Here is an 18,766-nt window from a genome sequence, read left to right on the forward strand (position 1 = left end):
TTTGATAGCCTCCTCCTTTCCTGGCAAATAGTTTGATGTGGTACATCCATAGCAAATAAAAGTGCTCACATCAGATCTGATTAAATGTTCCTCAGTGGGTTGTTTTTCTTTCCTTTTTAGAGCCTCACTGTTGTGACAAGTCCAGTTCCCAACCAGAACTTAGACATGCAGCCTTATGACCTGAGCATTGACGTCTACAGCCGCTATATCTACTGGACCTGTGAAGCTACTAATGTGATCAATGTGACACGCCTGGATGGGAGACCCATGGGAGTGGTGCTCAAAGGAGATCAAGACCGGCCCAGAGCCATTGTGGTGAATCCAGAGAAAGGGTATGTAGCAGAAATAGTGATGTGGGGAAGTTCAGGCTGAAGATCTTGAGGGTCAAACTGTTTTCTTGGTGCTGACTGGTTTCTGTTTGTCAGAATAAAAGCATCTTTGACATTTGTTAAGATGTCTTGGTCATATAGAGAAAATGTAAAAAGATCAAATAAACTTTCTTTTCCTCTAATCGTTCCTATTCCAGATACATGTATTTCACCAACCTACAGGAAAGGTCTCCTAAAATTGAGAGAGCAGCATTGGATGGAACTGAACGAGAGGTCCTTTTTTTCAGTGGTTTGAGCAAGCCCATAGCCTTAGCTATTGACAGCCAGCTAGGCAAGTTGTTCTGGGCTGATTCAGACCTGCGAAGAATTGAAAGCAGTGACCTTTCAGGTAGAGTAGCACTTTAATTCAGTGATTCATTTGTGTGGTGTGGGTGTGGGGGAATGCAGAGAAAGGTGTCGTCTTTTCCTTCCTACTATAAACAGTCTGTACTGTGATTCTAATCACTCCCTAAATTCCCAGCCAGGGAATGTGCATGATTCATGCAGTGTGCTTTTACAGTCTCATGCCTCTATCTATGATTTGCATTATTAATTGCTACACATGCTATTTACCTCAGTTTCTCACTGCAAGACCTTCGTGTGGTTTCCCAAAGTCAGTTCACAAATAAATTGCAGCAGTTTTGAAAAGGGGAGTGGAGAAGGTTTGTTTTTAAAGGCATTGGTTTTGGTGCAATAATCTGTCAATCGGCAAAGTTTCCCATTAGTGGAAAAATCTTTCCTAAAGAGTTAAAACAGGTGTGCAGGTAACTTATGTGCCTGTTATTTTAGGGTCATAATGTGAGAAGGGTAGAGTAAGATTTAATATCTTCCTGTTCTCAAAAGGAAAAAAAAATCCTTCCAGTCTTGTAATTCTCTTTGTCTGCTCCTTGATGTTGGTTATGCTGCTTGTCTGACCTCCTCTATGAGTTGATTCAGCTCTCCTAACTACATAAGCAAAAAAATAAACTAACAATATAGAAGAAGAAAAATAGAGAACTGTTTTCTGTTGGTTTGAAAAGCTGAATTGGTTCAGCAGAAAGTCCAGCAAGCAACCAGAACTGGAGCAATAGAAAAGGCAAAATCATGCAGTTGGATTAGGTGAGAGAGAGACAGTTGTCTCCTATTTACTATCTGTATGCTGTTGCTGGATCAGCCCAGAAGTTGCTGGATCAGCCCAGCTGTCTCTTGTGTCTTGGGTAGTAATTTGGTGTGATACGAGTTGGGCTGGATGTTGTTGATCACATACCTGCCCATCTCTTTGTTATGTGATAGGGTATATGCCCCCTCACGCTGCTGCTTGTTGGGGGTCAGTGGCAGAATTTCTCCTTCCTCTGGAATAGGTCCAGCCCCACTCTGAATAACACATGTCCTTGTACTTCAGCTGAATGTTATTCTGCTGTCAGTGTATGCATTAGGAAATAAGGACATACTTGGTAATCTGTGAGCAAAATGGAAAATTCAGCAGGAGTATGGTAGTTTAGAGTAATGTATTTCACTGATGACACAATACCTTCATTAAAAGTAGCAGCATGCAATTCCATTGACACGAGTGTGATTTTCAGCCTTTTTAATAAGTTGCAAAAATAAGCTTTTGTTTTGGAAAATATTTTAGTACTTCAAGTGGGTTGGCTTAGCAAGATATTTTTTTCTTCAGTGATTCACATAGTATGTCACTGGAAGGTTCAGGATCACTAAAGATCTGTGATACCCTGACTGTTTGCTATTTTAAAACACAAGACATAGCAGAATTAGTGAATTGTTTCAAAAAATGTGATCATAAAATGTCTGAGGTTGGAAGAAACCTCTGGAGCTCCACTTGTCCAACTCCCCTGCTCAAGCAGGGCCGCCCAGATCAGGCTGCCCAAGATCATGTCCTAGCGGCTTTTGAAGATCTCCAAGGAGGAGACTCCACAACCTCTCTGGGCAACCTGTGCCAGTGCTCTGTCACCCACACAGCACAGAAGGGTTCCTGATGTTTCTCTTTTGTTTGTTTCTCTTTGCACCTTCCCTTCAGGTATTTGTATATGTTAATAAAATATCACTTGAGCCTTCTCTTTTTCAGGCTGAACAGTTCCAGCTCTCTCAGCCTTTTCTTACAGGAGAGATGTTCCAGTCCCTTAATCATCTTCACAGCCCCTCCTTGGACTCTCTTCAGTATGCCCACATCTCTCTTGTACAGGGGAGCCCAGAGCTGGATGTAGTACTCCAGGTGTGGCCTCACAAGAGCAGAGCAGAAGGGAAGGATCACCTCCCTCAAACTGTTGGCAATGCTTTGCCTAATGTAACCCAAGATACAAGGCCTTCTTTGTGGCAAGGGCACATTGCTGGTTCATGTTCGGTTTGGTGTCTATCAGGACTTCCATGTCTTTCTGCCAAGCTGCTTTCCAGCTGGATGGCCCTGGGCATGTACTAGTGGGGCAGGACTTTGCACTTCTCCTTGCTGAACCTCATGAGGTTCCTGTCAGCTTTTTCCTTGAGCCTGCCCGAGCTGTCTTGGTGGCAGCACAACTGTCTGGTGTATCAGCCACTCCAGTTTTGTTTTGTCTGCAAACTTGCTGAGGGTACTCAGCCCGAGTAATATGGGTTATGTTCTAGGCTATTCAGGATGAGTAAATTTATGGGCAGCAGAACATCATACATTCTCTGTTTCTATCTATCTGCTATCAGTCAGATATTAGGACACAGAGAAAGAGATGAATCTAAATTCTAGTTCATTTTTTTTAATGATTCCACTTTAAAAAAAAAAATGTGCCTGTTGGATCACTGATGTCATGAAGTACCAGCTCACAACTTTTTTGATGAACATGAAGAAAAATCTTTCCAAAACCTCTCTTGTTTTTGGCTTTTGCACTGCAAATAGATTGCTATAATCACCACAATAAATTGCTAACTGCAGAGATGCATTCCTGTGCCTAGGAATGCTGATTAATAGGCCCTTCTGACCAGCAGAGTATTTTTTTCCGCATGTGTTAGCTTCTTTAGAACATGCACAATCTCCTGCTCCTACACTCTATAGATGTCAGTACCTATAAAGAGAAGGAGAGAGAGAATACCTTTTATGTGATTCAGTCTCTCTCTTCCTCCCTGTTCTTCAGGCATTCAGTTAGGTCTCAGTTGTGCTGCCCAAATGGGAGATCCTATTGAAGCTAGCCAGATTCTTAACACGATTAAGGGGTTGTTTACGAAAAGATGACTGGAATTAGCTCCCTACTGTGGAAACTATTTGGAAATTAGTTGTTCTATTCCAGAATAATTAGTGTGATTTGGAAATGTCTAATGTTTCTGAAATTAAGTCACTTTTATTTGGAAAAAGAATGTGCTAAGGGTGTGTCCTGATTTTTACATTTATTTGTTTGTTTTTAAGTCTTTTTGTAAAAGGTATTGCTGGAAAGAGAATGGTGATGTCAGGGACAAAGCTACTCTTAATCACATCTCCCTTTCATCTGACATTCCCAATAAAGGGGGCTAGCACCCTGATGAGCCAGTTTCAGATTTTATTGTTAGTTTATGGAAGGAGGGATTTCAGTGTCTTGGTTTAATCAGAAATGGTCAGCTACACTTGGTCACAAATATTAAAAAGAATGATTAAGACATCAATAGAGTGAAAATTTTAAGCTTCGGAGCTTTAGGAGCATTTTGCAAAATGTCATGCTGATTGACATGGGCATGGTAGAGCAGGGTGTGTACAGACTCCATTTGGGTAGGTTAAGGTCTTACTTAGTTCTAATTATATTCTTTCCCATCATCTTTGCATATCCCCCTCTTCCCAGCTTAGCTTTTTTTCTCTTCAGGATGCAGGTTGCAGTTTCTTACCTTTTCCCTATAAGGTGACTCATGTTCATGGGGGCTAATAGACTGTTGCAGTTCTTTAGTTCGACTTGCATCACTCAGTCTATTAATTTCTACATCAGTCTGGGTATAACCTCCTTCAGAATCCATCAACATCTTTTCTTAATCAGATCATTGCTGGTGTTATTCCAAATTGGTGGGTGAGAGCCCAGTTTACCTGAGGATTAAAGTTTTAATCTCTGTGTTCTGCTTAAGATGTTACTACTTCCTAAATGTTTGAAACGTTCTTAACTTCTGAGCCTTTTATGCATTCAGTAAAATAGAGATAAATGCATTTTTGTAGCTGAATTTGTTTGTAAGTCCCCTTAATTGGCATACTGTTGATTGAAGTTGTCAACGGGCCAAGCCAGGAAAAAATGTTAAAAACATCTTGGAAATGCTATTGTGGATAAGCATATGCAAAGCCATTGTCTGCTATGTTTAAAGTAAAAATAAGCATAGCAGTAAGCCCAGATATTTGAAATACCAGGATTTATGTGTAAATTTTCAAGCTGTGGCCTAATTTTGGACTGTGTAATATTATTTTAGCATTACAAAATCGAAGCCAAATCCTTACGTTTGTGAATAATTTTATGCTCAGAGTTTGATAAACTTCATTGAGTATATGAGTGTTAATGAGCATATGATTAAGGTTTTGAATAACATATTTTTGTGTATGAGTTACAAAGTCTTCACTGTCTTTGGACAGTCTTTAATGTTACCTCTAAAACATCTGTGGGCTCTCTTCCATGTTTACATGGAGTGTTAACTGTGACATGTGACAGTTGATCTTGAATATATTTAGTGCTAAGTAATCTAGCATAAAAATCAGCAAATACTTCCAGAGGTGCAAAGCCTCTTGGCTGCTACTGATGATTGCTGAAGGAACTAAGGAAACTAAATCTTCACTAGGAAGGAAAGAATGTTCCTAATTTAGTATGAAAACCTTTGTGAAGATAATGTAGTTGAAACAAAATAATATGATGAAGTCAGAAGTCAAATGTTTACCTTAATCTCATAATTCAGGTGAAAACTACTAAGTACTTTGTCTTCACTTGGATTTAATCTTGCATTAGTTAACTCAAGCTAATAATCCATCTTCTTATTCCCTGCTGAATTCCAAGACAAAGCAGTTAATCTCTCAAAAAAAAAAAAAAAAAAGAATAGATGAATGAAAAGAAATACCAATTACCATATTGATAAAAGACTGGATGGTCTTATGAGAGTTGGCCCCCAACTCCAGACACGTTTTAAATATAGGAAATGTATTTGAAGCACACAAACTGTCTTCTTGATGAAAAAAAAGAAAAAAAAATATGGTCATCTGTCTGAAAAACATCAGTCTTACATCATTACCTCGTAGTGTAAAAGTAATCAAAATAGTGAAGTAAGCAGTGTAGAAAGTATTTGTGATGGTATTTTGGTTGATTCCAGTTAAGCTAAACTACTCTTTTCTTTCTGCAGGTGCTAACCGAATTGTTTTGGAAGACTCTAATATCTTGCAACCTGTGGGACTAACTGTATTTGAAAACTGGCTGTATTGGATTGACAGGCAACAGCAAATGATTGAAAAGATTGATATGACTGGTCGAGAAGGACGTACAAAGGTCCAAGCTCGTATTGCACAACTTAGTGACATTCATGCTGTGAAAGAGCTCAACCTACAGGAATACAGTAAGTGCAATTCCTGTTTGTAAGTGAGAACAGCGGCTCTGAGGCTGGAGGCAGGGAGTGGCCAAGAGCAATGAAGCCTGATTTTCCTTGCCACTGGTCAACATCAGGGCAGATGGAAGGGGCCAGAAGTTGGTATTGTTTTGTCTGTTATATTGCCAGGGTGGTATTAGGTTTGTTTCCTTAGTGCAGTTGGCAATGGACATGAAATTTACCACAAACCACCCATCACAATTCCTTGCTGGTGACAACTTTGCTAGTAGGTAGTCCCATAGAGGTACCTGGGATTTGACTGTGTATTGGGACAGTGGAAATATCCTGTTATCACTAGTAGAGGATTTTCTGGATTATGGCTGCAGTACACAAGCCAGGTCTTTAATCCTTTTAGGCAAGCACAGCTCTCATGGCCCTTTACTAGCAGTAAATGTGTCATGGACAAGCCACCCTGGCTGCACAGTCTTTAAGGCAAGCTGAACAATTTTTGTTAGGGGCAATTCATATTGAAACTAAATGATGGAAGAACAACATGCATTACACAAAGGAAGTGTGCAGTAAATAACAATATGTGTTGAACATGTCTGCAGTTCTAAAAGTTTTCTTTTTGCCCAGGACATAACCTTTCCCCACATACACTCACTTGAAACAATGGGAGCTGGATGGTTAAAGCAGTGGAGCTGCTGTCTTCATGGAGGAAATAGGCCTAGTTAATAGGCTGTGATGAATGCCTTCGAGAAATATGTAGAAAAACGTCTGGGGATGTTTAATTAAAGCATCAGCACAGACTACTACTAGTTTTGTTTGCTATTAATCTCAGTAAATCTGTCAGGAGTTCCAAGAGAAGTATGTTGTCCTTATTAAACATTAAAATGAAGAGACATATTTAACTAGAGCATGTTAATTTGAGTTTTGGAGACAGTGTGAAAGCTTCAGAATTCATAAATTTGGAAACTTTACTTTTTTAATGGTCTTTGATAGAGAAAATTAAGTATGGAATTCAAGGTATCTTTTTTCTTAATAATGGTTCCATTTTTGCTGGAGTGCTAATTCTACCTCACATGAGAAGCAAATGGTTTGAGTACTGTTTACTGCTTTAGGAGACCAGGTGGCATGACTCTCAGTGTATCAGATCACAGACAATTATTGATGTGTGTGATAATTATTTGTGTGTGTAAAGGAAATAAAATACAATTAAATGCAACTTTTTCAGAGTTGTTTTTAGAAATGTCCTTCCCATCAAGAAGGGAGTAATGAAAGGAGTCCTGTGAACGCAAAGAAATCACTGAAAGGTCTGAAAAGATGTGGGTATTTCTTGTCAGTGAGCTCACCAAATTCTTGGAGAGTAAATCCAAGGCTTTTTCCAGATTCCACTAATTACTGTAGTGCACTTGGAGGAGAGAAAATTAAAAAAAAAAAAAAAAAGAAAAGAGAGAGAGCAGGGGATAACTCAACCCCTCAGAATCTCATTTACTTATCCTCTCAAGTGTGATTGCAGTTGTACTACCTGTCCGTCTTTTCTTAAAATCACAGGACAACACCCTTGTTCTCAAGATAATGGTGGTTGCTCACACATTTGCATTGTGAAGGGCGATGGCACCACGCGCTGCTCTTGCCCAGTCCACCTTGTTCTGCTGCAGGATGAGCTGTCCTGCGGAGGTGAGTCCTTCCCATGCTCTGCGTCACTGAGCTCTCAGCTCCTGGGTGGGGAGGTCTCCATTTTAGGGTCAACTTCTGAGCAGAAAGAATGTGACAGTGCACCAGATGTTGTAACATGATTTTACATGTTTTACCCCTTTACCCCCCCCCCCCCCCCCCGAGCTAAATCTGCAAGTTTTGAGGAGTAAAAGAATAGAATTTTAGAAGCTCACTGTTGAATGCGGATTTCTGTTCACCCTTTCTACTTAAGACCACTGAATTATTTCAATTTGATTTTTTCAATTGTATGATTTTTTTTAACTACTTTTTATATCATTCTGCATGTTCTCCTTTTTCAGCTAATGGTACTCTCCTGTGTTCTGGCGTATTGCACCATGTCTCCTGTGTGTGCCATTTCATTCTTCTCTGCTTTTCTCCTGAAACTCACCCTATGCTTGCCTTTCTGCACTGCAGTCCCAGAAGGGCCAGTTGCCTCCTCCATGGTGATATGGCCACTGCAGCCTACGCCCTGATGTCTCCAAGGGTGGGGCTGAAATCTGGGGAGAGGAGAGGCGCTTGCGTCTCTTTGTACCACCGTACTGAATGGATTTATTATGCAATCTTCTCGCCATCAAGGAGACATGTGGTCTCACAATGGAACAAGAGCTAATATAATCCAGATATTTTCTCAAAGCAAGTTTAATACCAGGCCAAAAAGGGGAGGAGAGGAAAGGGAATTTAAAAAAAATAAAAAGAAAAAAAAATCCATGCTTGCTTACTGCATGAGATTAACAGTTACTGTAGTAAATGTTAAGTAATAGCTAACAGCTGTGTTGCGATAGCGGGACTTGACTAGATCGGGCATTTTTTTTGTCATTTTAGAAGAATTTTGACTCAACAGAGCTGTCGAGGGCACATAACTAGACATTGAGTCACAGTGATCCATCTGCAGTGCATTACATCCTTTTAACATTTTCTATACAATGACTGTCGAGCATAAAAAGGGAGTGAGACATCAGTTGTGTATACAGTGGTGCTTCAGGAAAGCAGTCTAATGAAACTCCATTGACTTGAACCTGCAGCTGTCACTTGGGGCTCAGGATCTGCTCAAACGACTGTAGAGGCAGTGGGGGGTGGAAATTACCTTATGATGTGGAATGTTTATCAGCTGTCTGATTAATTAAAGCAGCTGAGTTATTCTTGTCCTTACCTGTTGTGATCTGCTGTTGATTGTTCACCTGGATTTTTAATTTTTGTTTGTTTGCTTGATTTTTAAAGAACCACCAACTTGCTCCCCTCAGCAGTTCACCTGTTTCACAGGTGAGATTGACTGCATCCCAGTGGCCTGGCGCTGTGATGGTTTCACTGAATGTGAGGACCACAGTGATGAAAAAAACTGTCCAGTGTGCTCGGACACCCAGTTCCAGTGTGAAAGCGGACAGTGCATAGACAGTGCCCTCCGGTGCAATGGAGAAGCAAATTGCCAAGACAACTCAGATGAGAAAAACTGTGAAGGTACAGAGGATCTTTCAAAGTATGATGAAAACAAAGTTGTTCAGGGGACACTAGGGTAGATACCAAAGTTATTGCAGAGTGTAGGATTTGGAAGGATCAGAGCTTCTGCTCTTTTGACACGGGTTTATTGAGTGGGACATTATTTCAGAGCTACATTCCTTTGTTTCTCCACCTGTAAAGTGGAAATAATGCTGACTTCTTGCACAGTGGTTTAAGCTCTGTGAAAAGTACTATTTAAAATGGTATATTTTAAAACTCTAAAAACCTGGTAACTCTGGAGTGATTTACAACATGGAGGAAACCCTTGTCATAGGGTTGTGGGGTTTTTTGAATACTTTATGCCCACTAAAGGTCTGGGGATTGTTTATTTTATAACAACTGAATAAAATGAAATTAAACTTCCGTGAGGAAGTGAGAGGGAGACATGAGATTCCTGGAGATGTCTTCTTCCTGTAGAGTACAGCAAAAGAGTATTTAAGCCATAGTCGTATGGAGGAAAGTGCTATTGCCAACAGAATGAGAATTAGGTTCTTTTAATTTTGGAAAGGCCAGGTTATGCTGGTGGAGTCTCAGCTACCCTACCACTACACCAAGTGAAACACTAGAAAACTTGACCTTCTTTTCCCTACTGCACAAGTAGTGAGGAGTTGTATGGACAACTTGTAAGCTTGAAAGGATGCCTCTTCTGTGTATCCTTTCAGTACAATTTCTTTATTTGAAGAGGCTGTCTAAGAGACTTTGAATAAAGGCTGAATTTCTTTCCAAAAGATGTGCTCCAGCTCAAACAAAAATATACAGACCAATGCAGAAATTCTTTTGATGAAAGGTGATTTTTAGCCAGATGGGATGCCAGCATCTGAAAATGCTTTGTGCAGTTGCCATCCAGTGGCTAGAGATATCAGAACAGGGGCTGTTTATCACCTTCGAAGTGGCACTACTATTCAGAGCATTCAAGTTGATTGCAGATCAGAGCAGCCTTTAGTTTAACTTCTTAATTCAGCTGAAGTCAGAAAGAATTTCTGGATTTATGTGAAACAGGAGACAAAATTATATGTAAACAACAGCACCTTTTTTCCCAGAGTAGTAGTTTATTTTTTTGAGTGTACTGGCAAAGCTCCAGTTTTGTATTCTATCTTTCATTTCAGTTTTAAAACATAATGTCAAGTAAAATATATTGTCCCATGATCAATGAGTCTTCTGGTTTACAGGAGGAGTACAATGGCATTGAGAAACCACATTTTTCTCTCTTAAACAATTTTATCATTGTAGTTTGGCAGATTTAATTTTAATAACTTAATTCTTCTCGTGTATATTACAGTAAATGCTTATAGTTGGGGATTCTTACAGTAATTTTACAATAACCATGTCCCGCGATAAGTACCTATATTCTCAGTGGCTGCCTGCTTCTGAGTTATTTCAGTTGAGTTGACTTTATCTTGTAGTGATCTTACTGAAAATAGGCAATGAGGACCAGGTACCCACTGTGCAATATTCACTCCAGAACATCTAATCATTTTTTGAAATGAGGGACTTTTATGCTTCAAGAAATGAAGCTAGCAACAGACTAAACTCTCCCAAGATGTCCCTGATTGTGTGCCTTGGTGTCTGGTTCTCTTAATTGTTTTAAAGAGTAGAAGTCTTTGATACTGACTCTTGTTGTTTGGGGGGGCTCTTTTTCCAGTGCTTTGTTTAACTGATCAGTTCCGCTGTGCCAGTGGGCAGTGCATTGGTAAAAGCAAGAAATGTGATCACAACCTGGACTGTAGTGACAGCTCAGATGAACAAGGATGCTGTAAGTATAAACCCTGAGACTAGAGACTTGGTTGTGTTATCTGATATTTATTTCTTAACTTCTCAATGAGTTAGATTTTAATCTGAATGAATTGTACCCAAAATGGATGCTCCTGTTTGTAAGTGCTGTCATGCAATTAATGCACAATGTAGTAGAACAGGAATCACAAATATAACTATTATTTTGAATTAGCATAGCAGACTAGTAATTTTTCTACATACCTTTTAAAACTTATAAGGGAAATAAGAGGCTTGTTTTACTATTATGAGTTTGTAAGCTGAGATGGTGCAGTATTAAAAATCCTTCTAGCAGCATGAGGCTTTTATAAAAAACTGCTCTCTGCTTCACCATTTTCTCATCCACAGAATTAATAGCAGGTGCTTTTAGAGTCAGATCAGCACTCTGTTTACAGAATAAACCTTCTAAAATTTCATTTGCATCTTGAAAAGATGTAATTTTGAGCTTGATTTATGATTTGTAACATGTGATATTCCCTACCTTGAAATTTCCAGAGTTCTGCAAGAAACCACCACCTTTAAAATTCCGATTTGAAAGTTCATTTTCACTGTTGGTATTTTAAAAGAAATTGCAAATAGAGACATCTCTTCTTGTGTTAGATATGTATATATCGTAGATGACACACGTGTAACTTGAAAATGCAATGACAGATTTGGACCCCTAATCTTAGGAAGGAGTAATGAGAGATGTTCTGTCATGCTACAAAGTTATTAGCAACATTATCAGAGACATATATAGTTATCTTTATAATAGGTCAGATATTCTTTGTTTTTGTAACATAAAATTAGCCCCCCAGAGTAAGTTGCAGTTGTCACTGTCCCTCTTCCAATATGATCAGAAGTCTGTTTACTTATCTCTGTAGACTGTGACAGGTTGGTTAAAGTGTGGGTTTGGTGTTCAGGGAAAAGGAAATATGTTGAGGAAAAGACTTACAGTAATGGTTAAGATGTAAAAAACTGACTAGAACAGGAAAATACTTTAAAGTCTGCTTTTCTTGTCAAATTCACGAAGCGCAAGCAGGGGGTTGTCAGTTATTCCTATAAATGTCATTGCTTAGAATCGGTATTGTAGGGGAAGCCACTCATTTTAGCTGCTGAATAATCACTTCAGATACAGATTCTTCGTAAAGATGGCACCTCTAAAGCTGATGCACAGATATATCTGTAAACATCAGAATGGGTCAGATGCAGAGTGGGTTAGGTAATTCGCTAAATAGCAGCTATTCATGTGCACAGGTGGCCCCCCAAAGTCTTCAAACAGACCTGTCCCAGTGCCTGTTTGTTCCTAATATACATTAATTTGAAAGCTGTTGTCTGCCTACAGAAGCAGAGGCTATGGAATAGAGATCATGAAAACTGATGTTGGTACCTGAAGCTGTTGGATTAGCTTCTGTAGTATGATTTTCCTTTCTCCTAGACACGACAGAGGAGCCTGCTCCACAGCCCAACAACACGATAGGCTCCATCATTGGTGTGATCCTCACAGTTTTTGTGGTTGGAGCAATGTACTTCATCTGCCAGAGGGTGCTATGCCCACGCATGAAGGGAGATGGGGAAACAATGACCAATGATTATGTGGTGCATGGACCAGCCTCTGTACCTCTTGGTTATGTGCCTCACCCAAGCTCTTTGTCAGGATCTCTTCCTGGTGAGTAAATAGTGTGTTCCTTGTCTTGCTCTTTGGCACCACGTAGTTGTAGCTGAGGGTAATGTGCATGTATGCACAGGAGACTCCCATTCCAGATACATAATTCTTGATGTGAAGCTATTGAAAGACAGGACTGTCAAGGGTTGTTGCTATCCTTGATAATAACGAACTGCTATTTTACCCATACCATCCACAAGCATTTAGATACTTGGCAGAGCCAGAAGCTCAAACAGATAAACATACCATGGGAGTTCTGCTGCTGCTCAAACAGCCTCTTTTTGTGGTGGTATAGCATCAGCAAGGTGTCGTGACAGTAGAGGGAAAAGTTATACAGAGTTATGTTTGCGTCACTCTCTTTAAAGAGTGTACAATTATTCTTGTTAGATTTGTAGATTGTGTTTGTATAATTGTGAAACTTCTTATAAAGTCTGTCATGAAAAGCAATAATTGTATTCTTGGCTTATTTCATTTGATGATGAAGCCACCGATGCCAATCCAGGTTTGTGATGCTATTGCTGTTTTTAAAAGTGAGACTTGATTATATGCATTGCTTTTGTATATATTGATTAACTATATAATGTAAATTATGGCTTTAGATCCAGCAGGTTCCAGTTAGAACATACAAGTTTTGTGAGGCTGTTATAGGGTTAAAATAGTGTACCAAATTTCTGTGCTTTCTGTAATAACCTGCTTTCATAAGCAGGTCTTTGAGGAGAACTTTCACCGTTATTTTGAGCACAGTTGCATACTTCTCCATTTCCCACTTGGACTCTGCCAGCGTGGTTCAGTCCAGCAGCAAAAGCTTACTTAACAGTGTGGAAATGAAAGAATAAACCCTCTCCTCTCCTACACAAATTTCAGTTGCTCAGTTAGGTGGTCAGAGTCAGTTTCATGTTTTATTCCAAGGCATAGAAACAGTGCCTCAATGCCTGTTCTCTCAAGTCTTTTACAGCCGTTCAAGTAAAAGGCGTCTGTTTCTCTTCACACAGCTTTAGTACAGCCCAGTGCCAAGTCCTGCAGTTCAGTAGCTGATACACGAAACCAACATGCTTATCCCCTGGCAGTCTTCATTCTGGTTCTCCATCAAGTAGTATTGAATTTGCTCTTAACACCATAAAGATTAGTTTTGCTTTTAATTTTTCTTTGCTGATACTCCTGTTATCCTCCCTACTTTTTTTTTTTGATGCTTTCCTTTTCCCTGTTTGAATTGAATATTGACATACATCTTTGTTCTTCTTTAGGGATGTCTCGAGGTAAATCTGTGATCAGCTCCCTCAGCATTATGGGGGGGAGCAGCGGCCCACCCTATGACAGGGCCCATGTCACTGGAGCCTCTTCCAGTAGTTCTTCAAGTACCAAAGGCACTTACTTTCCTCCAGTAAGTCATTCTGTTATTCATAGACCTTTAATAACTTTCAGGGAAGTGCCTCAGGATAATTAGTTGACAGAGGAATGTTTTGTTTTAGATTTCTAGCCTAATAAATTTATTTGAATATGAGATGTGATTTTGGAAGAGAAAGGAGAGGAGGTTGTCTTTTTCCAAAGCAGTATAGGACTTTTATACTAATTTTTAAAGCTTTATAGAGCTCAGTGCCAGAAAAAGATGTTAGAATGTCAGAAGAGATGAAAAAATAACTGTAAATGTTGACCAGCTCTGGCAGAGCAATCTCCTTTCATTGTACTCTGGCATGTGCCTCTGGAGGTAGGGCTATAGTTGATTCTCTATAGACCTTTTAATGAATTAAAATGAAGTTTTCTTGCGCGTTCCAAAACAAACAAGTGTCTTGCAACTCCATAGCATTTTTATAGTCACAGAACTGAAATGTGATGCATTAGATGCCATATAAATATTGGTACCAGCCCTAGAGGGCTCACAATCTACTTGATTTTTATGAGGATGATCAAAGGGCTGGAGCACCTCCTATGAAGACAAGCTGAGGAAGTTGGGGTTGTTCAGCCTGGAGAAGACCTTATAGCAGCCTTCCAGTACCTAAAGAGAGCCTACAAAAAAGCAAGAGAGAGACTCTTTATCAGGAAGTGTAATGATAGGGCAAGGGGAATGGCTTTAAACTAAAAGAGATTAGATGTTAGAGGAAATCTAGATTAGATGTTAGGAGGAATTTCTTCACTCAGAGAGTAGTGAGGCACTGCCACAGGCTGCCCAGGGAAGCTGTGGATGCCCCATCTCTGGAAGAGTTCAAGGCCAGCTTTGATGGGGCTTTGGGCAACTTGGTCTGTTGGGAGGCGTCTCTGCCCATCGCAGAGGGGTTGGAACCAGATGATCTTTAAGGTCACTTCCAACTCAAAGCATTCTGTGATCTGATGGTTGTTTTAGCTACTTTACATGAAGTCCACAAGTCACTGTCTAGCGTTAGTTACATGCTTTGTCAGCGTGGGCTGAAATATTCAGCTGTCTGTTTTGCAGTTCTGAAAATCAAATCATCATTTTGTATCTTCAAATTAGTCTAATAAAAATTCAATTTCTGAAGTAGGAGTATGACAGTAAAGGGAACAAATGCTCGCCTTGGACAGCAAACTGCGAGTATTCTAAACAGCATAGTGCTTAAGAACTACAAGCTAGTAGGGGTAGATATTTGCCAGTTTGCGTAGGGCAGTGGTTTCCCCAGTGGCAATCTACTATTGAACAGCTAGCTTCAGCTTTACTTTTCAGCACTGGGTATGTCAAAATATCAACAGCAGTCAGCATTTTTGAGAAGAGCTTAGTAATATCTTCTATGGGAATGGTAACAAGCGGGATTTCCAGGATCTGTTAAAGAACTGGGAATAAACATAGGAAAAATCCTGTTTGTTGGGAGGGGCTGTGCATGTAGTTCTCAACTTAAGGTTCCTATTAAAAAGTACTAAAAAGAAAACTTATAACACTGATGTTTTCTTGATTCTCCTTCATATCTTAACTGCAGCTTTTTTCTTTCCTTTTCCTTAGATTTTGAACCCACCACCTTCACCAGCTACTGAACGTTCACATTATACCATGGAATTTGGTTATTCTTCAAACAGCCCATCCACTCATAGATCCTACAGGTAATTATTATTACAATAGCTTCTGTCAGGATCAAAACTGTTAGCGTAGAATGCAGAATAAAGACAGTCCCTGCTCCATAAGAATTGCAATCAAAACCACTAATTCTGCAAGTACTAAAACAGATGCTTAAATTGGTTCACATGTATCATGTCACTGCTGTGTGTGTTTAAGTGCAGCATCGTTTGAGGTTAATCATACAGTAAGTGGGTTAGTGGTACACCTCTTGGGTGTATTGCCTTAGGGGAAATAACAACACTCATTCTTGTCACAAAATTAGTTAGATGCTGACTTGGTGTCATGATAACAGAGCCAAAGACACGTACCCTGGAATGAAACCTGCATTGTTTTAGCCTTGTTATAAATAATTTGTTATGTAACTATATGAAATGATAGACAACACCAAGTGGAGCAAAGTTGGCACTATAAAGGCTAGTATTTCAGTAATAATATTAATGGCCTAGATAAAGCACAAAAAAATCTAATTTGATATATTTAGTGTTAATATCTGAAAAAGGTTGCTAACCTTTTACTTATTTTCTCTGACTGATATTTACGGACATGTAAGTTTTATCCTTGTTTATTTGAATACATCTTTCTCACCTTCCTTTAGAGTTCATTATCATTTTATGACTAATTACCAAAAAAAAAAAAAAAGAGCAAGTGACCTACTAACAAAAGGTTGTAAAGGTTCCCCTCCCAAATCGCTAGAAGATCTAGTCAATGAGAAGAGGTATCTGTATATGTCTCCTGAAAGAAATGCCTCCCTAACACACAGCCTTTGGGGGCTTTTGGATAATGAGGTCTCTGGGGCTGAAAAGACACCTCTTCTCCATTAGCAGAAAATATGGCCTCTGTTGTGCAGAAGGTCAGAGCAGATGTTTATAATGGTCCCTTCCAGCCATATGAAAAATCTTTAAAAATGATTAGTAATTTAGTAATGAAATAAAACCAAATCTTGGCACCAGCATGAACCCTGCTGATCACTGGTTAGCTGATGTGACTTTTAGTATTGTAAATGGTATTAGAGATGTAGTGTAGGCTTAAATATTTTCAGAATGCTCCCCAGCCCAAAAATAAAACCTAGTTCTGCTGCTTCAGATCTATTCTGGTCTTTACTAACATTCTGGCTTGAATACAGAGGAGCTGCATCCCCACCTGCCCCCAGCTACGGATTTTGATGGTGGCCCTTGTAGCTACCAACCACCTCCCTTTCTAGTCAGTTTTCTTTAAACTATCTTGGGCTCATTTTTAAAAATGCTTGATGGTAGCAGCCTTTGGGAATTCCCTCCAAGTTTCTGGTCTGGCAGGTAATTCTCCTGACTGCTGTGAAGGTACCAGCTGGTTTTCGGTTTCTCTCTCAACTTGGAACTTAGTCCATTATCCAATTTATGGATACTAGAACATCTCCAAGATTGCAACACATCTATTTTTTCCCCACAGTGTGCTTCCAGCCCTGCTCTTAGGAGTAACTTTTTTTTTTTTTATCTCAGCTAAGGCCTTTAGGGAGCCTGTTGTCTGTAGGTAATGAATAGTTAGTATCCCTTTCACTGGTTACTCTAATTTGACTGATACAGCACAAAGGTTGACTTTGGCCACAGGAGTAGTTAGCAAGTTCACTGTGTCAGAGAGAAAGGTGATGCTGTGCATCTGCTGCAAAGGTTGCCCCCCTGCCTTTTCCCACCCTGACTTACCTGCCACTCACTTTTTTATGGCTGTCTTGCGTGAAATGCATGGCCCTTCTCCATGTCAACACTTTTCCCATATATCTCCCCACCTGCTGCAGCTACAGGCCTTACAGCTACCGGCATTTTGCACCTCCCACGACCCCCTGCAGCACAGATGTCTGCGACAGTGACTATGCCCCTAGCCGAAGGGTGACGGCAGCGACGGCCAAGGGCTACACCAGTGACTTGAACTATGATTCGGAGCCCGTCCCTCCGCCTCCCACTCCGCGCAGCCAGTACCTGTCGGCGGAGGAGAACTATGAGAGCTGCCCACCCTCCCCGTACACGGAGCGGAGCTACTCGCACCATCTCTACCCACCGCCACCATCCCCCTGCACGGACTCCTCATGAGGGGCAGCCCCCCTCTCCGTTATCCGCCTCTGTTGTGAAAGTGTAAATACAAAATGTTCTGCTGGGGAGGGGGGAGGGAGCTCTCGGTGAGGGATGAGGTAGGACAGTGTACAGTTAAATGTTATTAAGTGGGGTGGAGGAATCCTGGAGATATTTGTACAGAAGAGAGAAAAAAAAGGATATTTATATATTTTCTTAAACAGCAACTGCTGCTTGTGCCATAAGAAGAAAAATTTTTGTATAAAAGATCCCAGACATTTGTACAAAAAGTTTTTATTTTTGCAAACGGAACTCAAAAACATGCCTTAATCCAGTGAAGTGACTGAGCACATAAGGAAATGGAAGAACCAGGATGTGTCACTTGTCCAGTGAGGTGTGACATTGTGGGGTTTGTCAATACCAAAAATGTTTAAAGTAATTAATAATAAAGAAGTCCATCTCAGAGCAGCATACCATAGATACTTGGAAGTAGCCAAATAACCTCTATATTAACTACAGAGGGCCAGCAACTAAAGTTAAACTTGAAAATGCAGTCAGGACAGATATTAACCTTACATAAAGGGCTTTGTTTTCTACAGGAATACAGCAATCGTAGCAGTGAATCCAGAAAAATAATCACACTTTTTTTTTTTTTTAAAGAAGACACCTCTGTTTTTCTTAATGCATTTACCAAACTAGAGCATTTAGAGCTCTCTCCTTGCTTCTAGAATTTCAATGATTTTGGTTGGGTATATTTTAAAGTGTGCTTTCTTAACACTGTTTAGCTTTTCTCATCTCTTCTGCATCCTTTCTTCCTTCCCATGTCACTTAAATCATATAATCCTAATTTAAAATACTGCTAGAATTGGGCTGCTGTAAATTCTTTTTTTCCCCTCCTAATTAGCCTTATCACGCAATGAGTGTCATGCTATACATTACTTCATTCATTTTGCCAACACAGTAGGATTCTGTTTTGTACTGGATAAGTGTGATTTTCACGTAATTGACAAGGGTAATATGCATATACCTGAATGATTTTTAGTCCCTTAAAAAGAAAAACTTATTTTGACCTAGTGCCCACAAAATGTCAAATATTTTTATACCACATATAATATAGACAGCATATTTATAAACTATAAATTTAACCATGGATTGTTAGTTTTACTGTAAATGAATAATATATCCTTGCAGTACTTTC

General features: G+C 39.7%; 1 protein-coding gene across 2 annotated transcripts in view; it reads left to right on the forward strand.

The window, feature by feature from the left end:
* LRP6 (LDL receptor related protein 6) overlaps positions 1–18,243 on the forward strand; it is a 121,989-nt gene extending 103,746 nt beyond the window's left edge. For both annotated transcript variants that reach the window (XM_083819923.1, XM_083819924.1), the window contains 10 exons: positions 121–332; positions 527–717; positions 5,661–5,870; positions 7,395–7,520; positions 8,778–9,014; positions 10,696–10,806; positions 12,241–12,471; positions 13,713–13,849; positions 15,416–15,513; positions 17,298–18,243. In XM_083819923.1, coding sequence (XP_083676049.1) covers positions 121–332; positions 527–717; positions 5,661–5,870; positions 7,395–7,520; positions 8,778–9,014; positions 10,696–10,806; positions 12,241–12,471; positions 13,713–13,849; positions 15,416–15,513; positions 17,298–17,589 — 1,845 coding nt within the window. In that variant the 3' untranslated portion in view covers positions 17,590–18,243. The remainder of the gene's footprint in view (positions 1–120; positions 333–526; positions 718–5,660; positions 5,871–7,394; positions 7,521–8,777; positions 9,015–10,695; positions 10,807–12,240; positions 12,472–13,712; positions 13,850–15,415; positions 15,514–17,297) is intronic.
* Positions 18,244–18,766: the final 523 nt, after the last annotated feature.

Source organism: Anser anser, assembly GCF_964211835.1.
Source record: "Anser anser genome assembly, chromosome: 1".
NCBI lineage: Eukaryota > Metazoa > Chordata > Aves > Anseriformes > Anatidae > Anser > Anser anser.